The 21,503-nt window shown below is 45.8% G+C and overlaps 1 protein-coding gene and 1 pseudogene across 2 annotated transcripts in view; both read right to left on the bottom strand.

Moving 5' to 3' along the window:
• Window positions 1-21,503, bottom strand: part of SFXN5 (sideroflexin 5) — a 126,201-nt gene that overhangs the window by 84,044 nt on the left and 20,654 nt on the right. The window contains exon 3 of the mRNA XM_008583256.1: window positions 15,880-15,957. Coding sequence (XP_008581478.1) covers window positions 15,880-15,957 — 78 coding nt within the window. The remainder of the gene's footprint in view (window positions 1-15,879; window positions 15,958-21,503) is intronic.
• Window positions 5,484-5,928, bottom strand: LOC103599159 (annotated as a pseudogene). The gene has a single exon (XR_551269.1). The product of XR_551269.1 is annotated as a transcription elongation factor B polypeptide 1 pseudogene (transcript).

The raw sequence follows: 21,503 nt of genomic DNA, 5'->3' as shown, positions 1-21,503 counted from the left end.
GTGGGATCCGAACCCTCGGGCGGGAGCGCCGCCGCGCTTCCCAAGTGGCACGCTATCCAGTGCGCCACTGGGCCGGCCCCAGGCCAGTACATTTTTAAAGGAGCAAGAAGGGTATGGAGCAAGAAGATGCAACCAGCAGCTGATGCTTAAAGTTTCATAATAGAACAGTTGTTATGCTTCATTTATATGGCAGTGTCAATCATCTGGAATATAAATTAAGCTGCAGAAGTTAAGAAGGCTATTAGGTAGTAAACACAGAAGTTATAAAATTGATACATTAAAGTTTATGCACTTTCCTCACAGTTGAGTCCCTCAATTCTTAATTTACAGCTTAATTAACTCCTATTTTACATACATTGCAAACATACTTGACTGTGTGCTATTCCAGACCCAGGAAGATTAGAAGCAGTAGGTTTTTAAAAAATACTAATTGAGGAACAGAGGGACTGAGGAGGGAAAAACCCAGTGCAAAATCACTGCTAGCACAAAGGTAAGTGAGAAACCTAAGAGCAAAAAGGTCAAAAAGATGATAAAAGGCTGATCCTTTACTCTCTTCCCAGAAAGTGCCTTCCTGAAGTACACCCCAAGTCCAGGCTGTCTCAGGTGCGACCCCAGGCCCTGGGAACACTCCTGACAACCCAAACTCTCCACCCCAATAATAATCTTCTGGGTCCTCTCACCTCTGGATTCACAGTCTGGCCTCTGAGAAGCAAACATGCCTTTCAGCAGTGTCTCCTAGCACCTCCCACGGCGCCTGGTACACAGTAGGTGCTCACTAAGCATTTAGTGAAGTAATATCATACTCTAAAACAGAAGACTTCACTGACATAAGCAGGTGGGTGAAGCAAATGCATGGCTTTACCTCCCCTTTCTCCCAAATCCTCAATAAAAGAACAGCAAAGGAATAAAGCAGCGGAAAACCCCATCGGGGGGAAGGGGCACGGCAGCAGGCAGGAGATGCGGGCAGGAGGGGAGCTGCTGCAGGAATGAGTGTCAGCGGCACTGCCCAGGGAGGAAGGGTGCCCCCCGTGTGCACAGGCGGGGCTCAGTGGGAAGCCAGTGGGCTTGGCCCACCAAGCCTGGGAGATGCTCCAGTCACCAAGAAGCTGTGGTGCCAGGGACCAGACAGCAGGGAGAGAGGTGGAAATGTCCCTGTGCATGAGACAGGGAGGCCCAAAGCCCCCGCCCGGGAGATAGAGGCTTATTCTCCAGAGCAGCCAAATCAGAGCAGCTCAGATGTGGGGTCACAGGCACAGGGGGACGAGGCAAAGGTCTGAGTACTGAACATGTGTCTCTATAGAAGGCTTTTGGCATCCAGCTCCTAAGACATGGCAGGCAGGAGGATGGAGACTCCTCCTGAGAAACAGAAAGGCTCCCAGAGAAACCACCCATAAACAGGACCTGCTTTGTGGACAAGCCACCAGCGCCATGCTAAGAAGGAGGCCCATTCTAGGGGTGTGAAGTTGTGTGGGTGCTGTCTAGACTTTCCTAATATCTTTATCTTTGAATTTGTATTTCGTGAGTAAAGACCGATGGGACAACGGAGCATGTGCGCGGGGCCTTGAGTTTCACACATGGTCCTCCCACTGCCTCCTGCCACTTCCTTGGGATGGGTTCTCCACCACCAGGTTCTCAGCACCCACCCAGCGACCACTGCCACCCTCCACTGCCAGCAGAGGGCTGGGAGCAGGGAAGGTCAGGGTAGGACACACAGGTCCCATGTACCAAGTTGTGGGGCAGGGCTCTGGGCACCTGAGAGGATCTGCACTTGCCCCATGAGAGCCACCACAGTGGGTGAGGGAGTGAGACCTTAAAGAGCAAATAAAAAATACCCTGCCAGGTTGAGAGAGAGCAAGCACAAGCCCAGGAAAGAGAGGAAAACTTTCTTCTGTTTATGAACAAGGATATTCCTACATGGCTCTATTTACAATAACCAAGGGTTGAAACCAACCTAAATGTCCTTCCACAGATTACTGGATAAATAAAGTGTGGTATTTATACACAACAGAATACTATTCAGCCTTAAAAAATAATGAAATTCTGCCATTTGCAGCAACATGGATGAGCTTGGAGAAAATTTGTTAAGTGAAATAAGCCAGGCACAGAAAGAGAAATACTGACATGTTCTCACTCATATGTGGAGGCTAAAAAAGTTGATCTCATAGAAGTAGAGAGTAGAATAGTGGTTATTAGAGGCTGGTGGGGGGAAGGGGCAGGGAGGGGGGGAGAAGGTGGTCAGTGGACACAAAATAGTAGAGAGCTAAGGAGAATGGGATCTAGGGTTCTATAGTAATACAGGCCTCTGACTCAACAACAAAGTACTGTGTATCTTTGAATAGCGAGTTGAGATGATGTTGAATGTTTCGAACACAAAGAAATGACAAATGTTTGAGATGATGGATATACTAAGCACCCTGAAATGATCATTGCACACAGTATGAATGTACCGAAATATTACATTGTACTCCATAAATATATACAATTACCATAGGTCAATTAAGAAAGATAGATTAAAAAGAGAAAAAAAGAAAGAGAGAGTAGAATAGTAGCTACCAGAGGCAGGGAAAGGGAAGGAGGAAGGGGGGCCGGGGAAGGGTTGGTTGGTAGACGGGCACAAAGTTACAAAGTTACAGGTAGACAGGAAGAAAAAGTTATGGTGCCCTAGGGGGTCAATAGCTAATAATATTGTACTGTATATTTCAAGATAGCCAGAGAAGATGATCTTGAATGTTATAACCACAAAGAAATGATAAATGTTTAGGTGGTAGATATGCTAACTCTTCTGATTAGATCATTATACAACACATGCATATGTTGAAACAACAAACTGTACCCCATAAACATATACAATGAAAAAGGTTAATTAAAATTTAAAAATAAATTAGAGAAGGAAACAAAAAAAGAAAGAATTAAAATAAAAATAAATTTTAAAAGAATAACATATTACCCCCCCCCCAAAAAATTGATATTTGGAGGACCCAAATGAAAAAGATCATTGCTCAGTGAGCCTACACATGCATACATAGGAAAGGAATTCTGGGAGTAAAAGGAAAAAGGAACTCTGAGGAAATGAAACCATGCAGGAACTAAAGAAAACTTTTAAAACACTGTAGTATCTTCAGAGAAGTAAATCATGAAAGAGGAACAGGATATAATGAAAAAAGTGGGGAAGGAAAAAAATCCTGGCTTTCCCACTTACTGGATATGTGGCCTGGGCAAATTACTTTGTGCCTTAGTTTCTCCATCAGTAAAATGGGCTGTCACAAGCATAGGGCTGAAACAGCGCTTGGTGCCCCCCAGAAATTTGCCTTACGTTTGGGCACACAACTAAGCCTACACTTCCCAGCCTCCCCTGGAGTCAGGTGGGCTCCTCTGACTGGGAGCTGGCTAGTAGACTGTGGGTAGAAATGATGTTCTGCACTTCCAGGCCTGGCCCCAAAGCCTCCCACAGAAGATAATGATGTCCTAGAAGACGGTAAAGCCATGAGGTGAACAGAGCCTGGTCCCTGAGCTTGGCATGTGCCAAGTCCCCAAGTTGTACTGGATTCAGACATGAATGAGACATAACCCTTATTGTGTTAAGACTCTGGAATCTGGGGGTTGTTACAGCACTTGGCTTAATCTGACTAATACAGAGGGTTCAAGGAGTGTAGTAGATTGAATTATGTCCCCCCAAAACTCACTGAAACTTCAATGTGTTCCCCAAGTCATATGTATTAGAAAATTGGCCCCCACTGTGACTGTTAAGAGGGTGGGAAATCCTACTATGGTAATTGAAAGGTGGAGCCTTGAAGAAGTGATGGGATTGTAGGACCCTGCAGTAGTGAATGGATTAATGGTGGTGGAGGGCTTTAAAAGAAGAGTGAGTGAGGAAGTTGGCCTCTTGTTCTCTCTGCTCTCTCTGCTCTGCCATTTTCACAATGTGACACTCTGCCATCACTGCTGCCACCATGAAGACCTTCACCAGATGCGTTCTCTGGACTCTGGACTTCCAAGCTTTAGAAACTGTAAGCAATAAATTTCATTCTCTTATAAATTACCCAGTTCCATGTATTTTGTTATTAGCAACAGAAACGGACTAATACAATGAGATATGCACATATAAAATATTTGACTCATAGAATGTGCTCAATATGGTTGCCTAAAATAGAGGGGAAACAATTCAAACATTTTTAAAGGATTTAATCACCTTTCAAAGTAATTTCATCTCTTGCCTTATTCCTCCAACATGCCTGTGAGGTTGGTAGATTCTTTTCAGATAAAGTAACTCATCTCAGAGAGACAAAGTGACTCAGCCAAGGTCCCACGGGCCTCATGGCAGGATGGAGACAGGCACCCAGGCTTCCTAGCCTCCAGGCCTGGGTTGGAGCCTGCTCTCCAGTGGCCTTCTGGAGCACATCAGTGTCTGAGCTGGCCAGGTGACTGCCAGGCCTCAGGCACGAAATGAGGAAGAGAGATGCTGACATCATCTTGAGGTGCCACAATGCCCCCTTCAGCCTGGCAACAGATGCTCCCCACCAGCACCTGTTCCTGCCCTCCCACCAAAGTCCAGCTTAACAGCAGTGCACTTGTAAGTCATGGCTGTATCCATGTCCCTCAGATTCAAGGACTGCCCTCTCCTGGGGCAGTGTTGGAGAGTCAGGCAGATGCCAGCTCATCAGCAGAGGCAGAAGGGCAGCAGGGGTGGCAACAGGGAGGGCACTAGGTATGGCCAGGAACACAGAGCCCACAGACATGTTCCCCACCCCACAAATGGCACCACCACACGTGGCCCGGGCAGGCCAGTGCCACAGACAGAAGGCAATGATAAAGCCTCACATGATAACTCCATGCTTTTATATTTTGCTGAGCACATTCCCTCCCATTAACAATCTGGTTATCACACTCAGAACCTGCGTCCATAGAACAGACGAGAAGAATCAAAACTTAAAGCCATGCCCAGGGTCGCAGAGGAGGAGCCAGAATTATAGCTCATGGCCTCTGACTCAGATTCATTCATCGACCCTTTCCTATTCATTTATTCACATTTAGAGAAAATGTACTATGGGTCAGACACTCTTCTAAGGGCTTCAAACCAATTAACTTATTTAATCCCCTCAACATCCCTACGAGGTAGGGACTAGTATATCTTTCATTTTAAGTGACTTGATCAAAGTCCCACAGCAGTGGTGGAATTTGAATCCAGTGGTTCCAGTGTCCCCACTCATAACCACCACATGCCCCCATCTCTAAATGCTGGCACACCACTGCACAACGTTCTGCCCCTAAGACATGAAGTATATTTTGGAAATCTTTCCAGATCAGTTCACAGAAAGCAGCCTTATTTATCTTAACAGGAATCTTGAATGAATATATTATAAACTGTCCCCTATTGGTAGACTTTTACGCTATTTCCCATCTTTTTTTATTGTGGCAAGATATATATAACATAAAATTTACCATCTCAACCATTTCTTTTTTTTTTAAATACTGATAAAAGTTAACAGTTTATTATAATTTATTTTATTTAGCAATCTAGGAAGTTCGCAGCCATCAGCAGTTGCAGTGCAATTTCAGGCGCAATTGGGAATTCAGGAATCTTGGTGGAGCTGTTAGTGTAGCGAACCTTGTAGGTAAAATACATGCACACTTTTGATAGCACATGTGAAGAGATCTCTCTAAAATTGACCTCATTGGTTTTGTTCTCAGCAAACTGACCTGGACCACTCAACACTGCTTTTATCGTTCCTGATGTTAGTGCATGTTCTCTTTTTACAACAAATTCACGACCATCAGAAGACATCAATTTGACATACATGGCATCAGGGCCTTCACAGCCACCATAGGTTTTCTCCTCTCCATCCATTATGTTCTTACGAAATTCTACTTTCCTTCCACAGGAACTTTAGTAGTTTCCTGAAATCATCAGCCCCGCAGCCACCGCAACCAGGTCCCTGCGTACCGCCACAGCTCCTACTCCCTCAACCATTTCTAAGTGTACAATTCAATGGCTTTAAATACATCCACACTGTGTGCAGCCATCACCACCATCCAACTTCAGAGCTTTTTCATCATTCTCAACTTAAACTCTGCACCCATTAAAAACTAACTCCACATTCCTCCCTCCCCTCATCTCCTGGAAACCACCATTCCACTTTCTGTCCCTAAGAATTTGACTACTCTAGGTCTCTCATATGAGTGGAATCATACAGTACTTGTTCTTTTGTGACTGGCTTATCTTTTGCCCTTACAAATCATGCTCCAGTGATTTCACTGGAATTATCATTATTAATTGTATTAGTTTCTGTTGCTTATAATACAATACCTGGAACTGGGTAATTTATAAAGAAAACAAAATTTATTGCTTAGTTTCAGAGGCTGGGAAGTCCACGGAACACATCTGGTGAGAGCTTCCTCTGGTGGCAATTTCAGTGATGCAGAGTATCATATTGAGAAATGGCAGAGCAGAGATTTTTACGTGCTCTCCTTTTAAAGCCCTCAGAACCACGCCCATGACCACCATTAAACCCTCAACTTAATCACCTCTTCAAGTTTCATATATTACAAGCTTAATCCCACTGTAACTGCTGAGGGTGGGAAATCCTATTATGGTAATTGAAAGGTGTAGCCTTGAAGAGGTGATTGGATTATAGGACCATGCAGTAGTGAGTGGATTAAAAACGGTGGTCAGGGGCATGGTTCTGAGGGCTTTAAAAGAAGAGGATGGGCCGGCCCGGTGGCGCACTGGATAGTGCGCCGGTTGGGAAGCGCGGCGGCGCGCCGGCCCGAGGGTTCGGATCCCACATACAGACCGGTTCCCGCTCACTGGCTGAGCGAGGCGCGGGAGCAACACCGAGGTTTGCGATCCCGTTGCCGGTCCCCGGTCTGGTACGGGGGCAACACTGAGGGTTGCGATCCGTTGCCGGACACGGAAAAAGACAAAAGACAAAAAAAATAAAAATAAAAAAAAATAAATAAAAGAAGAGGAGAGTCTGTCTCTCTCTCCTCTCTCTCCTTCCATCATCTTGCAATGTGAGATCCCTCGGTCACTGTCACCACCACCATATAGACTTTGGCACAGCCTCAGAAACTCTAAGCAGTAATTTTCATTTTCTTTATAAATCACCCAGTTTCCGGTATTTTGCTGTAAGCAATAGAAACAGACTAAAACATCTATACTCTACTTTAGAATCTCAAATCTTTTTTTTTTTTTTTACTATTGAACCATAATTAATTATTCATATTTGTGGAGAACAGTGTTGACTATGAGCATTTGAGTACAATATGTGATGATCAATCAGGATAATTAGGATATTCATCATTCTTTGTGTCCATTAATCAATTTCTCCCTAACCCCCCTCCCCTACCCTTTTCCCCCCTCTAGTAACCACAGTTCTGTTCTCTCCTTCTGAAAGTTCAACATTTTATTGTGTTCGTTGTTTCTTTCTTTGTTAGAATTCTATATCTCATTCATATACTATCTACTCAAAAATAATTGTTAAAAAAAATTAGTGGTAGGGCCGGCCCGGTGGCGCACTGCTATAGTGCGCCGCTTGGGAGCGCGGTGGCGCTCCCGCCGAGGGTTCGGATCCCACATACAGACCGGTTCCCGCTCACTGGCTGAGCGAGGTGCGGGCGGAGTACCGAGGTTTGCGATCCCGTTGCCGGTCCCGGTCCGGTACGGGCGCGACACTGAGGGTTGCGATCCGTTGCCGGACACGAAAAAAGACAAGGAAAAAAAAAAAAAATTAGTGGTAACCACTAGAAAAATAGAAATAAGGTATACAACATCCTTTAATGACCTGTACAGCACAGACCATTCGCGACACTGAGGGTTGCGATCCGTTGCCGGACACGAAAAAAGACAAGGAAAAAAAAAAAATTAGTGGTAACCACTAGAAAAATAGAAATAAGGTATACAACATCCTTTAATGACCTGTACAGCACAGACCATTAACTGTCCAATGAAATCTATGTGCCTTCTTTCAGTCATAGAACAGTAGCTGGCAGGTGGGTCACCTACCTCATTAGATTTCCCATCCTCCTTTGTGGTCAGGTTTGTCCATGTGACTGAATCCCCCAGTGGCAACTGATGGGAAGTGAGATGTGCCTTTTCCAGGCCAGTGCCTCCCCCACATGCTTTCTGTCCCCTTCCTGTGAGCCAGAGTGAGGATGTGGCTGCAGCCCAGCCTCAGCCATGCAGACAGGACAACAGCCAAGGAGATGGTAAAGAAACAGAAGGAAGGAGCCTTGGTGCCTGAATGATTCTGTGGAGCACAGCCACTTGCCCACCTGGAACTTGAACTGTTTCATGGGAGAGAAATAAACTTCTGACTTAGTGCATCTAGTGCTTTTGGGATCTCTTTGTTACAGCAGCTGGTATAACTAACATAACCCATTTGGGATTAAATGAAATTGCCTCCCATGATATCAGGGGAGGCATTCCAGGGAAGAGAGGAAGGAATATAAGCTATGCTGTGGTTTGTGGCTCTTCTTGTGGCACCAGTCTAAGGAGGTTTTTGGGTGAGGTGGAAAGAACGTCTCCATTTTTCAATGAAAACTCCTAGTCACAATCTGATCTTGTTTGTGCTCATCCCATCTCTGGGCTGCAGTGACAACAGTCAGGGTCATGGATTTTGACTCTAGTTCAACCACTAATTTGCATGGTCTACCTGTGCAGGCCACCTCACACCTTGCACTTGCATTGTTTTGAAAATTAATCAGGCAGGAGAAGGGGCAGAGAATGGCAGCAAATCTCTCCAGGGCCCCTTCCTGTCCAACGGTTTATGATGCCAAGCCCAGCTTTATAGGGAGACCAAGACAAGGACTCAGGGATGATTCCTTAGGTCGGGGCCTTTCCCTGAGACCTGCTGGACCCATGAGTTAAACACTGGATGCAGAAATAACAGCAGATACTGCCCACAAGCCAAGAACTGGTTGCTGTTTTGAAGTTTCATGAGCCACTCCTACACACAGGTTATAGCGGAGGAACATCCTGGAATGTAAAGCATTCGACACAAGGCCAAATGAGATGCAGTGGATGAGCCATCCACACTGAGAATCTAGGATAGGGAGCCCCCGTCACCTTCCTGCCAGCCCACTGAACATCTCCACTTTAAACTACAATTCCTAGTTGTGACCTGATATCATTTGGGCTCAGCCCTTCGTGCCTCCGGCTGAACATAAAAGTGTGCAGCCCCGATCCCTTGGAACTTACTGGCTCCAGCAACAAACCAGTGTGGATATGAGACTTTGGACCTTGCTTAATTTCTCAACTTGGGGAATGAGGACAGAGAGAGGGGGTGTGGGGAAGCAGTCTGGGTGAGAGGTGTCTAGAACAAGGCAGAAGTTTGCTGATTCCAGAAATGGTCAGCGTCTCAGCTGAGCTGCCATCTGAACCTATCTGAACTTCAGAGTATAGAACAAAGGAGGGGCAGAGGGTGTGTCTCAAACATGCTTCTGGCAGAGCACACCAAGCCCCCAACACCGAGAGGGAGGAGTAACGGCCCAGGCCCCACCCCCCGTCTGGCTTGCTCCCCTCCCCTCTGCCTCCTTGCAAGCTGCTTCTCCAAACCTCCTAAGGCAGCAGAGACAGAGCCTATTTAAAACAACCTCCAGAAGGTAATTAAACAGAGCCTGAAGGGGATCCTTCTGTAAGGCAAAGGATGCTTCCATAAAACAAAAAAATAACTTCCTAATTTATCAGTTGGGCCAATCACATTACACCTCACCATTAATTTTGTTGCCATGGTTACTCCCAGGTAATATGGACCTATGCAATCTATGTGGGGTGAAAGTACCCCTCAATTCTACAGACACATGAAAGAAGAAAGACCATCCATCAAGCTCTGCAGCATAGCACATGGCAGCAGTTGTGGCTTATACATGTAGCTTCTCTCTTATCAAAAGGACAGACTCTGGAATTGAACCCAGGTTTGAATTCCAGATCTCCCATTGCGGACCATGTGATTTGGGGCAATTTACTTCATCTTTCTGAGCCTCCAATTCCTCATTTGTAATATGAGGATATGAATGCCAGAGGGTGCTGGCAAGGGGGACAGAGGTTGCAGCAGTAAGTAAGGTGGTCGGAATGGGTCTCATTGAGGTGACATTGGAAGAAATACTTGAAGGAGGGAGTGAGGCATGCAGACATCTGGCGGGAGACTGCTCTGGCAGACAGAACTGCCAGTGCAAAGGCCCTGAGGCAGAAGTGAGCCTGTTTCTGAGAACAGCAAGGAGACCAGCATGACTGGAGTGGACAGAATAAGGGGGAGAGTAGTAGGAGATAGGGTCAGAGAGGAATGAGGGCTTTGCAGGTCATATTAAGGACTGTGGCTTTTACTCTGATGGAAAAGGGGGACACTACAGAGTTTCTACTAGAGCAGAGGTTCACAACTGGTTGTGACTTTGCACCCAGGAGACATTTGGCAACATCTGGAGACATTCTGGTTGTCATGACTGGGGAGGGAGTGCAACTGGCATCTATTAGGTAGAGGCCAGGGAAGCTGCTAAACATCCTGCAGTGCACAGGGCAGCCCCCACAACAGAGATCTATCCGGCTCCAAGTGTCAGTAATGCCAAGGCTGAGAATCCCTGGAGCAGAGAAACAAGCAATGTAATGTACAAGTGGTCTTCAGAAAGTTCATGGAAAGATTCATATTACCTAATTCCATTTTTCAGGCTGGCTGGTTAGCTCAGTTGGTTAGAGCACAGCCTTATAACACCAAGGTCATGGGTTCAGATCCTCGTACCTGCCAGCCACCAAAAATAAACCCAAACAAACAAAAAACAGTTTGCTACCTAATTCCATTTTTCTGCAAACCTTTTAAAGTACCTTTGTATGTTTTCACAAATCACTCTGACTGCTGTATTGGGAATGGATGGAGGGGCCCAGGTAGAACAGGAAGACTATCCAGGAGGCCACCACAGTAACCCAGACCAGAAATGCGTCTATAGCACCCAGTATAGCATCTTGCACATCATGCAAATGCCTCAAGTAATATCAGTCACTTGCCTGTTCTGTGCTAATAAGGGCCAAGCCAGGTGCTGATCAGGATCCCCAGAGCCTGAGGCCAGGAGGTAAGATTAGGGGGTCAGCCAAGCCTTTCCTTCAGCCAGCTTCTAACAAACTTGGTGCCACCCACAGATTTAGTGTGCAAGGACTTTTAAACCTCTGGAATTTGCTCTGTTATGTTCAGCAAAGCCCAGAGCTGACCCCATTTCCTCTCTGCCAGAGGAGGAGACTTGAAGGGCCACTTACATCTCAGCTGCCTTTTCTCTTTGGCATGTTATGGGTAGAAATCTATCCTGCAAGGGGGCTCTGAGCAGCCAATATGTTGTGCTGGGTGCAGAGTAGGCACTCGATAAAGGTTGGCTGGTTCCCAGCCTCTGGGGAATGTGAAATGATAGACAAGAACCACCACTCAGGAGCCTGTGGTTGTTCCCAGAGACCTGCTCACTGCACTCCCCATTACTCCAGTAACTTCTAAACGGGTGTCCATAACAGCACTTACTGTCCCCATTTCACCTGACACTGCCACCAAACTGTTCTTACCACAATACCACTTGCATTCTACTCCCTTGCTCAAGAGCTTTCAATAGCTTCCTCTTACCCCACATGACACATCCAGCATCTCTACCTGGTTTTCAAAGACTTTCACAATCTGCCTGTAACTTCCCAACTTCCTTCCAACTTTCTCATCTCATCTTACTTCTGTCTCTGTCTCTGTCTCTCTCTATCTCTCTTTCCATAAGTCTCTCCACTCCACTCTACTTTTTGGCTTTTATCTGCAACTTACAGGAAATGTCCCTCCCACTGGATCTAACAGGCCCAGAATCAGATCCCTGTCCTACCACATACTGGCTGTGTGACCTTAGGCAAGTAATGTAGCCTCTCTGAGCCTCAGTTTTCTTGCTTATAATGGGATATAGGAACTTACTGAACTGGTTTCTCTGAAGACCAACTGAGACAATATGTATAAAACACCAATGCTTAGTGCAGTGCCTGGCACTTGATAAGCACACAGGGAGTGGTGGCCCCACTGGGAGGGGGGTCTTCCATGTTTAACCCCACCCATCTCCATCCACACCAAACCATTCCAGCAAAGCCCTGGCATATAAAGGTGCACGTATCAGAGTCAATATCCAGAAACTTCACTGGCTCTGCCTGCACTTATGTTTTTTGCGTTGTTTAACTAATAGTTGCAGTCCTGATTAGGGTTCCTAGAACATCAAATTTTTATCAGCCAAGACCAAAGAATAAATTATACTTATCTTCATTTTATCCTCGGGACTCGTTATTCATTGGTGTAGCACCTTTTAACAGGTAATAGTCTCTGGAGGAGATAGCCACCACTAACAGAAGACTAACCAAGGCCATCAGGAATGAACAGACTAGCCATACACTTGCGCATATCCACTGCGGAGGGGCGGAAACTGGAGGGCAGGCTAGATGACAAGCTGGGTAGAAAACTAGAGCATGCACAAGTTACCCAGCATTATCCATGATACCAGCACAGGTCCATGGGCATCAGGACTCAGCTGTAGGCTTCTGACCTGCACACCTGCAAAAGGATTCAGAGCAGGCACACAGCCCAGTACAAGTGAGAACGCTGTCCGCACTGAGATCAAGAGCCACCCTGGGCCTCTTCAGATGGCAGAGACGTGACCCTTGATCAGGACCAGGAACAGGGACTGCCCTTAATTCCAGATGGCAGAGGCTTTCTCAAGCCTGAGCTGACATGCCCTTGCTGATTGAGGCCAGGGAGAGGAGCATTGTGAGAGCTGATGCAGGGCCCAGTCCCTGATGCTCTGGGGAGCAGGAGGAAGGGGAGGGAGCAGGAGGATCTGCTCCTAGGGGGCCAGAGCGGTAGGCTCACACCCAGTGCACTGTGTGACCCAGCCACAGGATGGACACTGCAGGCATCACCAACATGAGCCAGAGTCAGGAAGCACAGCTAGTGCCGAGTCACCACCACCCCCCAGCTCCCTGGAGGCACATGGGGGCTTTCAGGGCAGTAAACAAAGGAGGCCCTGGAAACAGCACAGGCAGCTTTAAGCTACTGAAGTGGGCAAAGGGGGAAAATGCGGCCTTGTCCCCCAATCTCTGGGAGCTGGAAGGAGTCCCCAAAGGCCAACCTCGCCAAGAATAGGCAGAGGGGAGCTTGGGCTGGGAACAGACACAGGATCAAGAGGGGCTTGGAGGTTGGACCCACCCCTGACAGTTCTGAGAAGAACGTGAAAGGCTCTGAGGAATACTTCAGCCTAGGGAGGGGTGGGGTATCCAGTCTTGCCATTGAGGCTCTTCAGTGCCCATGGCCAGAGAGAAGTCCCACTGCTCTGTGCAGGAATGAGGAGATCACAGCCTGCCCTCCCTACTGCCCGTGACTCAGCACACAGTGCAGATGCCTTAAGTTGTGCCCTGCATCTCGTCTCATTGCTCCCCCAGCACTCTGCACAAGAGCATCTGGCCATAGTGCTGCATCCGCTCAGGCATGTGCCCTCCCTTCACACTGCTGCTCTACTGTCTAGCACATTCATCTTGTTCACTTCCTCTGCAGGGACTTGCTCTCTCTTACCACCAGCACAATGTGCTTCCTTGCTTGGAACACTCCTACCCAGAGCCTCCTCCTCACCAGCCCTCTTCCAGACACCTTAAGTCTGGGTGGGTTACTCCTGCTGCTGCTCTCCTACAGTATCATGTGTCTTCACTGTCATTGCCTGGTTCCTGAGGGGTCTGTGAGGCAAAAGCCTCATCTAACTTCTTCCTTGCTCTATCCTCCAGTCCCTAACCACACTTCAGGCCTGTAGTAATGGGATAGAAGAGAAAAAGGACAAGAAAATCTGAGTGTCAGCCTAAGATGTCCAATATTTAACTAGTAGGAATTCCAGAATGAGAAGAAATTATCAAAGAAACATTATAGGGCCAGCCCGGTGGCGCACTGCTACAGTGTGCTGCTTGGGAGCGCGGCGGCGCTCCCGCCGAGGGTTCAGATCCCACATACAGACCGGTTCCCGCTCACTGGCTGAGCGAGGTGCGGGCGCAGCACCGAGGGTTGTGATCCCGTTGCCGGTCCCAGTCCGGTACGGGTGCGACACTGAGGGTTGCGATCCGTGGCCGGACACGAAAAAAGACAAAAAGAGAGAAAAAAAAAAAGAAACATTATAAAAATTGTGCCAGAACTGAAAGATAGGAGTCTCCAGATTGAAAGGGGTTACCAACAATCCAAAATAATAAATTTTAATAGAGATTGCATTGTGGAATTTCAGAAATAAATTTCACAGATAAAGGAAAGATTCTAAACATCTAAAGAAAGCAAACAGGCCACTTGCAAAGAATCAGGAATGAAATGGCATCAGATTTTTCAACAGCTATATTGGAAGCCAGAAGAAAATAGAGAATTTGTCTTCAAAATTCTGAAGAAAAATAATTGTCAACCAAGAATTTTCTCCTCTGCCAAACTGTCAATTAAGGCTGAGTACAGAATTATAACTTTTCAGACGTGAAAGAACTGAAAATTTTCTTCCCATTTACCCTTTTTAAGGAAGCTACTAGAAGAGGTATTCCACCAAAATCACAGTATCCACCAAGAAAAAGGAAGACCTGGAGCTCATGGAAGGTGGATACCAGAAAGGAAAATTCAGGAAAAGAAAAGAAAAATGTAACTGAAAGACAGGAATCTGCAGATTGAAAGAGGGCACTGAAAATACTGAAAGGCTGATAGAGGGTTAGAGATAGTACTAAGGAAACTATGCCAATAAAAAATAAGGCAATTATTAACACCAGATAAAACATAAAGTTGAAAAAGAGAAGAAACATAATCATTATACACCCAACTTGACTATACAGTAAACATTATTTATATAAGTGTAACAACATGAATACTGAATGTATAGGCCCCAAAACCTCAATAACTATTTTGGGAGGGGAGCAGGGGAAAGAAATGTGTTTATAGGGATGGAAAATAAAAGAACTGAATCCCCAACTACCATAACAGGTAATGCAAAAGAACCAATTGAGAAAGAGAAGTATAGATAAGAATATTAGTGTGAAATAGAGATTTCTATTTGAAGAACAGCTAAAAACAGTTGCTTCTGGGGAAAAGGAATGGAAATTGGGGAGGAAGGTGCAGCATAGTACTATTTTTCCTTTCAAATGTTTTGGTACTATTTGACTTTTTGAACTATGCACACATATTACTTTGAGAAAAATGTAAAATTAATTCTTTAAGTTTTTAAAATAAAGTTTATGAACAAAAAGAAAATCTTTGGCACATTAACCATCAGTTTCTGTAATCTTTAAAATTGTCCTATAGTACATACTCCTACTCCTCCCCCAAAACAAACACAACGATCAATATTTTGGTTAGCTCTAATTCAAGTTCCTACATGATAAAAAAAAAAAAAAAATACAGTATCCTAGCCTAATCCTCTCCCTCCTCCCCATCCTACCCTCCCTCAACCTGAATTTTTGGGCAGTGATATGCTGACATATGTTTAATAACTGGTCCTCTGGAGAAAAAGTCCTGATGTGTATGTAGCATTTGCCAATTTCCATGGTGTAAATACTCCATCATGGCTGATTTCAAGCTACTACTGTAATGTTACTGAATGCAAATTGAGAAGACATGGACACACCCAGCTCTAGCAAGCTCGCCCCAGCAAACCACTGTCTTTGGGCCCCTCTAGCCTTATCAGCCTCCGTGCTTCCCACTAGACCTAGGTACGGTGGAGATGTGAGTATCCCTCTGGAGAGCTGGAAGTCTGTGGGCGGGACACAGCAGTAGGTAGAAGTAGATACAGAAGGAAAGAGGAGTGGTTCTGGCTGCAGGGAAGGAGTTGTTAACTTACCAGCTTCCTTTCCCTCCCCACCTGCCATACTCCCACCTCTAACAGAGTTACCTGTTCATTGGTGACCCCTGGGCGCAGGGTCCCATGCTTGTAGTCCTCCAGCAGCTGCACAGCCTCTCTGAGACGTCTCTGCAGAGGAAAGAAGAGAGACGTTGAGGGGCACAGATCCAGGGCTTGTATAAATCTTTCCCTTGAGGGATTGCAACAGTATCAATCAAGTCCTGACAGTGGTTACAGTTGCAAGGCCTCACCCCTGCCCTCAGTTCATGTGACACACACAAAATAATAAAGAAGGATACCACCTAAACGTCCTTCCATAGGGAAATGGCTGAACTAGGGCAGTTGAAAAAATGAAGGAGAGCTATGTGTGATTCCATGACCCTATCACCAGGATATTTTGTTGAATGAAAAAGCAAATTGTCAAGCAGTATGATGCCATGTGTTACACCAAACAAAATACAGACAAAAAATAATATTTTCTATAATAATAATGTGTGTAAATGCATCAAAAAAGCTCTAAAAGTAGACCCACCAAACTAGGGACAGTGGTTACCTCTGGGTAGGAGAAAAGAGCCCAGACTTGGCAAGGAGTATCAGAAGGAATCTTTAATCTTAATTTTAATATTGAGAGCTTTGAAAGGAAAACAAATTTACATAATACTTACATAATTTTTTTTCAACATTTTAAAAACACTGGCAGAGATTTACCTATTAAAGTACATATGGCTATAGCAACTAATGGGGCAAGACAGAGAAAAAATGAGGATAGAATTGTATGATTTAAAAAATCTTAAAAGCTAAAGAGACAGCAACAGTGATACACGGTAGCCTTTGACCACCAAAAGACTAGTATAAGAATGTTCATAGCAGCACTATTCATACAGCGCCAACTGCAAATAATTCAATAGCAGAATGAATACATAAATTGTAGCATATGCACACAATGAAATATTATACAGCAAATAACAAACTACAACTACATGTTACCATGTGGATGAACTGACAGACATAATATGGCAGAATGTATTTTCCAAAGATAGCCACCCCAATATCCCCATCTCCCATGCTCTTCTAGAACCTTCCCCATCTGGAGGGAAAGTCTATGTGCCCTCCCCTTGATTCTGGACAGGGCTCTGTGACTGCCTCAACAAACAGAATGGCAGAAGTCAGGCGCTGTAACCTCTGAAGCTAGATCATAAAAATGCCTTGCACTTAAACCTTGTTCTCAAGATGGCCACTCTGTTGGAACCCAGCCACCATACTGTCAGAGAGCCCAAGCAGCTCAGGAAAGACCCATGTGCACAGGAACTGAGGCCCTAACCCACAGCTCCAGCTGGGCCACAAGCTGACAGCCAGCACCAACTCGCCCACCATACAAGTGAGCCATCTTGAAAGGGACCTTCCAGCCCCCTGTGAAGCTGCCATAGTCAATGCCACATGAATCAGAGATGAACCATCTCCTGTAAGCCCTACCCAAATTGAAAATCAGTAAGCAAAATAATTGACTGTTGTTGTTTTAAGCCACTCAGTTTTGGGATGATTTGTTACATAGCAACAGAAGGCTGATACACACAATGATAAGTGAAAGCAGACACAAAAAAGCTCAAAAACAGGCAAAAGTAACACATATTGGTAAAGATCATTATAATGTTACACTTGCAAGGGGGTACTGACTGGGAAAAAACATGAGGGATCCCTCTGGGATAATGGAAGTGTTCAATGTTCAAATGTTCAATGTCTGGTTGGTGATTATATGGGTATAAACATGTAAAAATTCTTTAAGCCATACATTTAGGAGTCGTACATTTTACTGTATGTATGTTAGACCTCAAAAAATTCACAAAGAAAAAAAACAGTGAGAGAAGGCAGCTTATGTCAAAATCCAGATGAGGGATCAAGACATAAGGGATGCCCAGTGTGGGGGAAGATACCAAGTGAAGGAATAGGAGGAGTACATCTGTTCCCCTTCGGACCAAGGCACAAGGCTGGTGAGGGAGGGGAGGGCATTCCTTCCTTCTCAAGGAAGGCCGCAGCGGCAGGAAGGGCCCCCAGTGGGGCTGATTAAAGGTTTGCTGAGATAAGGGTTTGGGGTTGGAAATGAACAGCCACCTCCTGCACTGTAGCAGCAGGAATAACTGCAACCCAGAAAAACCAGCCAGGCCAGCCTCAACCCATCAGCCCTGTGAGAAGTACCCGTGGCCCGCACTGGTCTAACCCTGGCCTGGCCCACAGCAGAACCACAGGCAGTCAGGGGACCAGGAAAGCTTCTTACTTGGAAGGTCCTGAAGGCTGAAAAGTACTATTCCTCCCTTTTAAATGTATGAATATCATCTCCTACATTCCAAAGAGCCTCTTCCTAGAATCTGTTCATTTAAAAGTGGAGTTAGTTTTGTGGCTGTTTTGTTTTTGTTTCTGTTTTCCAATCACACAAGTAATCCATGCTGTTTAAAGAAAACGTCAGAAAAAAAAAATAGAAAAGCACAAAAAAATAATTTTAAATCACCTTAAATATACCACTGAGATAATCACTGCAAAAGTGAAGATAATTTTCCTTCTAGACTTAATATATTTGTTTTCCAACAAAATTGGATCACATTGATTGTTTTAACTTCCTCATGGTCACACAAATAGTTTTTTCTTTTTTTTTTTCTGTCTTATTTTGTGTTATTTTTGGTCACACAAATAATAAGGGAATGATTTAGCATTTAAACCCTGAATTTAGTCAGACCCTTACTCTGCACACACACACCCCCAACACCCCCAACACTCCCAGGCCTCCCAGTGAAGCAGCAAGCTCCCCCTCCCTTAAGCCTGCTTCCACTGCTCACTGGGCCTCTGCAGACCTGGACAATGACTGCTCTACTTTCCAATGCTGAATGGTAAATGGCCCCGTGTTCTCATTATTTTTCCCACTCCAGGGATTCTCCTGAGTTCCTATAACAACCTGGCCAGGTTCCATCTCATTTGAGACGGTCATCAAAGGGAGCTCTCCTGCCAAAAGAATAAGTTCCAAAGAGCCCTGATCTTGGAAAAGGGCATGGGTTGAGGGGGAACTAAACCCAAAGTTCCTGAAGACAAGTCTGAGGACCCAGGACTGAAGGAAGCTAGAACGTGCTCTCCTGCCTCTGGGTGCTATAGGCTGACCTTGGCCTTACTAAGCCTCTGTCAAAGGCTGCAGGGCTGGGGCTCCAGACCCTGTGGGGTAGAAAAGGCTCCAGGCCACCTGCCTTGAGAGATCCCTGAGGCCTAGTTGCTCTGAGGGCTGGTGTCCCCACTGCAGAGAAGGGGGTCATTTCATGGAGACTTGGGAGACTTGGGAGGGTCTCCCTGCTTTAAACCCTCCTCTCACTCACACTACCCTATTGTGAGGCTTGGCAGGAGGGCCTGGGCACTTGAGGAGCAGGGGAAGCTGGGAGGTTGGTGGCAGGCTGAACTGTGCAGGAAGTCTTTTCTATCAGAAACAAACAGGCCGCCAGTCCCTGAATGCAAGGACTGTGAGGTGCTCAGCTGGCCCAGGCTGGCCCAGAGACAAGGCCGTGGCCCCTCTGAAGCCCTGGGCCGAGGGAAGGATCTCCATCACCAGCCTGCCTGCCTCCAGTCAGCCTGCCAGAAAGTGTCACTAGGAGAGTCTTTTCTTGTATTTGACAAGGGGATGGTCTCCAGAAGATAGATCCCTCTTGAAACACATACACCTGGGAGGTCTACTTCAGAGGCAGAGAATTTGAACAGAGGAGAATTCTGGCCCCTTGGGTCCTGCCCCAAGGCCCGAGGGGGAGGGAGAGGAAGCAGAGGGGCAGGCTTTTTAGCGTGGTGGCCAGAGAGGGCAGGATGCAGTGATGGAGGGCAATGAGGATGGAGGGACACAGGAAGGAAAGGCACAAAAAGGAAAGCTAAGCAAAACTAATCTTTACTTGTGGAAACTGTGCCCTGTTCACATAGGATGTGGATAAGAATACTCCTCTTCATGTGGATATCACAGAACCATCTAGGCCATCTCCTCTCTGAGAAAACTGGGTCCGAGAGAGAAGGCTACTTCCTTGCCCAAGGTCACAGAATGGGAGGGTTGCACCTAGAAACCCCAAGAACCCTCGATCCAACTCTGAACCAATTCCATGAAATGTCAGCATGGAAGAACTTCCTGTTCTCACAAAAGCAATGGAATACTAAAAAAAAAAAACACAGCAATGCCTAATCCCCCCTAAAGCTGATGGCTACTAAGGCAAGGCACCCCAGGTGAGAAAAGGAAAGGCCTTCTCTACTCTCATTCAACACTGAGCTCAGCCTGACAGAAAAAATGGAGAGCATGCTTAGAGGAAGTGGGTACAATTGAAACATGGGCCATTTCAGGCAAGGTACAGAGTTTGGGAGTCCCAAAACTTATAGAACTAAAAACAGAAAAGTAAAGAGTGTTGGGGGAAGGGAAGAATGAACTGGCAGTGGGGTGTGCAAGGCAGCAGGGAGGCCAGCAGATTATGTTCTACCGTGCCTCGATTGTTCAGTAGCTGATTTTCTCATCCAGCCAGTCTTTAATCAGCTCCACCACAAGTTCATGTACTGGAAACTTGATCTCCCTTGTAACAGTGTTAAGAGAGTGGGAAATCCAATTATGGTATTTGAAAATAGGGGCCTTTAAGAGGTGATTAGATTGTCAGGAGAATATACCACGGTGAATGGATTGATCCATTCGTAGAGTAATAGGCATGTTTCTGATGGCTTTATAAGGAGAGTGAGTGAGCAGGTTAGATCGCTTGCTCAGCCCATTCTCGCCATATCATAACCTGAGTTGCTGCAGAGCTACCCCACTCACCAGATGTGTTCCCTGGACTTTGGACTTCCCAGCCTCCAAAACTGTAACAAATAAATTTCATTTCTTTATACTCAGTTTCAAGTATTCTGTTATAAGCAACAGAAACAGACTAATACAGCAAGGCTGGGCATTCTTACCACTGCTTGACCATTACTCACGTGGCCTCCAAGTGGTGGGACTTGGGGTCCAAAGCTAATAGTCATGAGGTGCAGGCAAAGTCCCAAGCCCCTTTTTTGTCTTCCTTCAATGACCCTAAGCCTCTTCCTCTTCTCTCCCAACAGTCTTGTAACCTCCAAGTCATACCCATGAATGCCAGGATGGGTCCTTGGCTCCCACCAGCCATGAGCCACCCTCTCTGAGAGGGCCAAGGGAGGGAGAACAGGGACATGTAGCCTTCCCTGTGGCTCATCCTTGGACACCTTAGGGGCTTAGTGAGGTAAACTGATAGCATTCTGGAAGCATGGCAGGTGGTACACCCCTTCAGGAAATAAATCTATCCAGCTGTATTAGTCAGTTTTTGTTGCTTATAACAAAATAAATGGAACTGGGTGATTTATAAAGAAAAACAATATTTATTGCTTACAGTTCCTGAGGCTGAGAAGTCCAAAGTCCAGCTGGTAGTGGCAACAGTGACCCACTGTCAGGGTCTCACATTTCAAGATGGTGGAAGCAGAGAGAGCAGAGAGACTCTCCTCTTAAATCCCTCAGAACCATACCCCTGACCACCATTTTTAATTCATTCACTACTGCATGGTCCTACAATCCAATCACCTCTTTAAGGCTCCACCTTTCAATTACAATAATAGGATTTCCCACACTCTTAACAGTCACAGTGGGGGCTAAGATTCTAATACATAAACCTGGGGGA

Source organism: Galeopterus variegatus, unplaced genomic scaffold (genome assembly GCF_000696425.1).
Source record: "Galeopterus variegatus unplaced genomic scaffold, G_variegatus-3.0.2 Scaffold2875, whole genome shotgun sequence".
In the NCBI taxonomy this organism is placed as follows: Eukaryota; Metazoa; Chordata; class Mammalia; order Dermoptera; family Cynocephalidae; genus Galeopterus; species Galeopterus variegatus.
The sequence above is the reverse complement of the archived record's forward strand: the minus strand, read 5'-3'. Positions and strand labels throughout refer to the sequence as shown.